This window comes from Dicentrarchus labrax, unplaced genomic scaffold (genome assembly GCF_905237075.1).
Source record: "Dicentrarchus labrax unplaced genomic scaffold, dlabrax2021, whole genome shotgun sequence".
NCBI lineage: Eukaryota > Metazoa > Chordata > Actinopteri > Moronidae > Dicentrarchus > Dicentrarchus labrax.
The window spans coordinates 15,693,061-15,699,060 of record NW_026136706.1 but is presented as its reverse complement, the minus strand read 5'-3'; the positions used below and the strand labels follow the sequence as shown (position 1 = coordinate 15,699,060).

General features: G+C 40.8%; 1 protein-coding gene across 1 annotated transcript; it reads right to left on the bottom strand.

Moving 5' to 3' along the window:
• Positions 1-1,808: 1,808 nt before the first annotated feature.
• On the bottom strand, positions 1,809-5,977 carry cdca7a (cell division cycle associated 7a). The gene is made up of 10 exons (XM_051404584.1): positions 5,870-5,977; positions 4,991-5,131; positions 4,762-4,884; positions 4,474-4,674; positions 4,279-4,356; positions 3,970-4,161; positions 3,728-3,856; positions 3,489-3,638; positions 3,262-3,398; positions 1,809-3,162 (listed from the first exon to the last, which is right to left on the bottom strand). Exons 1-10 carry the CDS (start codon positions 5,888-5,890, stop codon positions 3,129-3,131), a joined length of 1,206 nt encoding a protein of 401 aa, XP_051260544.1. The 5' UTR covers positions 5,891-5,977; the 3' UTR covers positions 1,809-3,128.
• Between the last annotated feature and the right edge of the window lie 23 nt (positions 5,978-6,000).

Below are 6,000 nucleotides of genomic sequence, written 5' to 3'. Positions count from 1 at the left end.
GAGTTCCTGTGGGGAAGTGCACCACAACACAGCTGAGATGGTTGTCTGTCACACAGGTATTAACAACCGTACCTAAGAGAAAATCATATATGTACACAATTGAAAACATTTTATACCTGAAAATGAATTACCTTTAATCTGCTGTATACTGCTGAATAATCCAACAGGTATGTTCTCACTGCCTCCATGAATAGCAGCAGTTTGGTACACTGTGTTTGTAGTGTCTCTGTGGGCTTTCTTCATCCTCTAGGTTCTGTCATCGCTGCGTCTGCAATCCATTTGCTTAAAGCCAACATTACGACCACTGACAGGTGAAATAAATAACACTGATTATCTGGTTATCAGGGCACCTGTCAGTGGGTGGGACATATTTGACAGCAAGTGAACATTTTGTCCTCAAAGTTGATGTTGAAGTGTGAAAATTCAACTTTGACAAGAGCCAAATTGTGATGGCGAGACGACTGTGTGAGATCCAACAGATGGTGGTTATAATGTTATGGCTGATCGGTGTAAGTACGAACAAGTTTCTGGCATAAAACCAGAAAGTTGGGGTGTCCACCTCTTTAGTTATTTCTTTTTTAACAAACAGCAACCTTAGCAACCATATTAACACTTTCAGTACCATTTTACAATTAGCTACATTCATAAGCTATAAATAGCCAACATTAGCATTAACAGCTGTTTAGTCACCAGTCTAGAAGGCAACGTCCCTTTACTCACCAAGAGCCATTAACGTTAACTCGTTTTGCTACAGTGACTCACTATCGCCTCTTGAGGTACAAAGTGGTATCACAAGACAGGACAAGCCAGCAGGCTAGTTGCAGTAGATATCTCTGCGACACAATACATACGTCAAAACTGTTATTTCTTTTTTTTCTGTTGATAATTTTGTTAATTTTTGAATGTTTTAAACTAAAATTCTTACATATAGAGCTGAGCAGCTGTAAGATCCCCCTATAAGGTGATCTGATGTTCTGTGCGTGAAGCGTTGACAGTATATATAAAGGCAGTGAGTGTGTGGGCTGTAATGGATTTTTTTGTGGACAGTTCAAGGTGTGACCCCTGAATTAGAAGCAAACAGGAACTTTAGTGCTTTTATTTATTATTGTTAACACAGAGTAAAGGGAATAAAGACCCTTATATCAAAATATCATCTTGTGTGTCTCTTTAAATACTTTACTGCAGCAATAGTTGCAAGTATGCGAGTAATTTAGGTACTAATTTAATGTCTGCCCCTGATTTTAGCACTGAAACAATCACATTGATAGAAAAAAGTATTTTATCGTGCAAAAATGCTAAAGATTCACTTGTTTCCAGCTCAAATGTGAGCATTTTAAATTTAAAGTCTTTGGATTTTAAAGTTGACCAGATGTGAACTTAGTCTCTGCAAAACTTTAATGGGCAATTTTTAATATTGTAAGATTTTATAAGCTATACCATTTGTGTACAGATATATAACATATGTAGACACATTACATAATTGTTTTCATATTGAATATTTATATTTAATTTTATTTGTGTAGTACCTTTAATGAAGGCTGTAAATTATCTGACCCATTCAAGTTTGGCCATGCAGTTCATTGACAAGTCAACTTTTACTCTCTGAAGGATGCAACTTATGAACCTATAAACACTGACTGCAGCTCGCCAACAGCGAAACATTAATAAACTTCCAGCCTTCACACTCATTAAGATCTTCAATCACCAGCAGCATTCAGGATTCCTCCTCCACGTTTCAATAACAGTAATTACAGCTGCCACTGTTCTGGGTAGAGTGATGGTCAAGTCAAAGAAAACTGATAACATGATTCTGCAGTGATTAACGCTTTAATGAAAATGTACAGTTTAACCCAATGAACACAAAGCAAAGCATTACCATAGCAGATATTCCCCATCAACAGCTCAGCGTAGCTCCTCCTGTTAGGAGTGCAGCGCCTGATAAACAAGCAGCGGTAAGATAACCTCCACCTGCCATTACCTTGGAGAAGAAATCTCAACCGTTGATTATTTTGAAACAGTATCATATAATCAGAGTATGTCCTGGTGCAGGTCGAATGAAGTACATTTCAACGATGAACGACACAAAGGTTAATTCCATGTCATTTCGTGTAGAGTATTACACTTCTGAACAGAAAATGCAGGCCATAACTCTATTGCCACTTCAGTGGCACCTTCAACCATTCCTACTTAACAGTGTAAGGCAGAAAATGAGCCAAAGAGACTGGAGCAGAGCGAGAATGTGCTTTAACAGGATAAAATGATTTACAGGTATGAGATTCCCATTAGAGTGTGCTAATTGTTTCCACACCATTAGTGACAGTTATCTAATGAAGGATATTTAACCAGGCGCTGTAGTATATCACACAGTACCTCGGGTTTAGAAGTGAGAGGCAGTGGACCCCCACTCTATGCCCTTTCCACCTGCACCACCTCAGTGCCGTGCAGATCATTCGACCATTTCTACAGGACATCCCAACTAGAGCAAATATTTTGTTTAGTTGTGTTTCTTCCACCCTCAACATTTAGCAGATTTACAAAAAGCTATGTAACTTGTAAAAAACACAAGAATACATTTGCAACTAGGAAAAAAAAAAAGGCACAAAGACAAAATCCCTCAGAGGCCAATTCATGCTGTGTAAAATATATACATTTAAAACAATGTAGAATACAGTAGATCATCTAAACAAGCCAGATTGTTTGCAGCAGGTAGGATAATTCGTTTTTTTTACATGCTATGGGAATATGTACATCAATCATCTTAAAATATTTAAGATCACAGAGGGCTATCACACACAATTTAAGGTGGTTTTTTTCCCTACAATGTGTTTTGCTCCACCTCAGTTTACATATAATCAGTCCAAGTGTAAATAGGCTCAGCTCTTGTGGACAGAACAGAAGTAGGAGAACAAAATAAAAACAGCTTTATACTGGAGAAAACTGGCTGTGTGCGCCTCCTCCAGATGTCACTCAATGTTCAAAAATCATGTGAAACTTCACAAACAGGAACAATAAGCATCGTTGTTACAACGTTTGAAACACTAGGGACAGTATTTGGACTTTCTGTGCATTTAAAAAAATGGTCACAAAGTTCGTCAGTCAGGTCCAGGATCAGCTCCTTCGTCCATGCTTCACTCGCTACCCTCTTCCAGCTCCTTCTTCAGGCTGCAGTGAAGATAAGAGAACCTCAGTGTTAAAAACAGACATTTCATTATAAAATAATAAAATAAAATAAAAATAAACAAACACTAATGGTCCACTCACCTTTTCAGGTAGGCGTGCACATTATCAAAGCCGTGATATTTAGCCAGGTAAACCAACACTCCTGTAGCACATCGACCGTCTCGTGCCCGACAGAAGCTGCAGTTACAGATCCCTCTGCATGGCGGGCACTGCCACTCCTAACCAGGGACGACGAGAGATTATAAAAATCAGTCAGATTTGCCCAACACACACACACACACACACACACTGTATGTTAAGGTACTCACCGGATTCAGCAGAGCGTCTCGGACCTCCTCTCCGTAGCGATTACGGAGACAGGGTCCACAGAACTGACCCCTCACCCCCACACACTCGGGGTTACGGCAGTTGGTTTTGGTGTCGATTGTTTTCTGGCGGCACTGGTGGCAAGTGGATCCCTGAAAACAAGAGACAATTTGTATCCAAAACAAGCTTAACGCACAAACGCAGCAGATTTCTTCGTCATTACAGTGAATGTGGGACCTACAGTGGAGCTGTTGTAGACTTTCTCCCGCACGTTGTGGCAGATTCTCTGCAGCTCCGATTCTGTGATGTCTTCCACGGGCCGCACTTGATGAGGGATGGCCTTGGAGCCGTTGAAGGAACGGCGACGGGGCTGCACATGAAATAAATGTAGTTAGTCAGAATGTGATTCATGTCTGTACTGTGCATTCGGAAAATGTGATGCCACATAAAAAAGGCGGTGAGACTTGTTCTGATATAACTTACTGGCTCCTCGTACTCCTCGAAGTAGCGGCTTTTGCGAACCAGGCTGAACTTGTCCTCGGGCTCTTCCTCTGGAGTTGGGCTGGGGGGTCCGTCCACCAGCGTGCGGGACCGCGTGTGGGGTCGGGACAAGCGCTCCGGGTTTCTCCTACGAGCTCCTGGAGTTCCCATGGACCTCCGGGGTGCCTGTCGAGGCTGAAGATATTGATATAGAACCAATTAATACAGAGCACTGATAAAAGCACCACACGCTGAGGTGATGATGAGATGTGAGACGACAGATTTAACTATTTATCTGCAGGTTTAAATTACCGTAGTGGACGCCGACATCGCCATCCGCCTTGGGAAGAGACCAGGTACTTTGTTCAGCTCTGCCATGAGCTTTGCGAGCTAAGAATAAATCAAATATGAATGAGAGATATGGCACAATGACAATGGAGGCTGTTCTGGCCAGAGTCCAGATTATAGTAGCAATTAAATGTGAAAAACAAACACAGAAAATTGTACCATTTCTTTGTTCTCCTTAATATTCAGGGCTCTCTTGTCCATGAAGTTCTCCTCCTCTTCAGAGTCGGGGTGCTGCACTCTATTTTGAGCGAGTGGTGCCGACGCAGGCCTCTTCCTGCCCGTCTTCTTGGTGGGGAATGTCATGGCGACCTTCAGGACGTTGGATCTGCGGCCACGTCTCGGAGGCTCAGAGTCTACTTTCTGAAAGAACAATATAACTTACAGTTAGAAGGAAACTTTTGGTTGTGTCTGATGAAGTTCTGAAATATGTTGCAACTGTAACTTTACCATAGCTTTCATCTGACGGTTGATCACGGTCTCCTCAAACCCGCTGCATGTATCCTCCTCTGATGTTGCCTCAAACATCTTCGCTTTCTCTGCCATCCTCCTCGTCTGTCTTAAGCTGCTCCTCTAAACACAGACACAATCTTTAGTTGCAGATGGTGCCGCTAAAGACTCGACACATTCGCCGTCCTCTTTTTATTGGGAATAGCGAGACTTGGTATTTTATCGTTACCGTATTTGCAAAGCCTCCGTCGGAGCCGAAGCTATCGCAGCTGTCGTCGGAGGACGAGGAGGAAGTTTCCATGGGAACCAGCGGGGAGCTGCGGAAGCTCCTCAAACTCATCCTGGTAGATGGAGGCTGGGCTGCCAGTTTCTATGGATGACAACAGGTACGTTTATAAAACAGAGACCGTCAGAATATTTAGAGCAGGTTGTGTTTCTTATATAAGCACCAATTTATGAATTTGTACATTTTACATAAACTGTTGGACTTCATCAAGTTACCTTGCTTCAAATGGTTTACAGTAAGGCTACAGGTAAGAATTACTTACATTATAAATTAATCGTTTGGTCAATAAAATGTCAGGAAACGTCAGAAAGTCCAAAACCTAAAATAATTCAATTTATCACTTCTATCATGGAGACTTAAAACCTGCACATATTAAAGTTTAAATAGCTGGAACTAGTTTATTTTCTGCTTAAAATGTATTTAAGTTATTTGTCAAAGTGGCCAATTTGCACTAATGTTCTGTCAGTGGAGAAATCAATGAATTGACTAACCTAAAGTTTCAGATATAAAGTTAATTTAGCTTATGGGACACACCCCTGACCTTTCACAAAGTTAGACACATGTAGGTAACTGGATCATCTATAATGACTCTAATCTTTATTTATAATTATATAATAACGTAGAGTCATCATATATAAATCATCATATAAATAATTAATTATGTTAGCTTGAAGTTAGCAAACTCTGAATCGTTGAATTAAATGTTAACCTAACAGTTACAATGTGGTCATAACAGGATGTTTTATAATCAATAAAATAAACTCACACACTCTTGCTGATAATTGATTAAACTGTAAAAATTAAAAGTCAGTTTTTTCTTACCATAGAGCGGGTGGATGGCATTTTTCTTGTAGTAATCGTGCCACAGACACAGACACAGACACGATGCTGCAGCTCTGCAGTGAACAATAAAGGACCTGCAGCTGCATCAAACACATAGCGTTCATTTCCCG

What these genes read in the sequence shown, in the direction of transcription:
- cdca7a (XM_051404584.1), bottom strand. Translation starts at nt 5,890, where the DNA reads ATGCCATCCACCCGCTCTATG. An exon ending in ACCGTCAGATGAAAGCTATG is followed by an intron (nt 4,675 to 4,761) that starts GTAAAGTTACAG and finishes TTGTTCTTTCAG; the next exon opens with AAAGTAGACTCTGAGCCTCC. An exon ending in TTAAGGAGAACAAAGAAATG is followed by an intron (nt 4,357 to 4,473) that starts GTACAATTTTCT and finishes ATTTATTCTTAG; the next exon opens with CTCGCAAAGCTCATGGCAGA.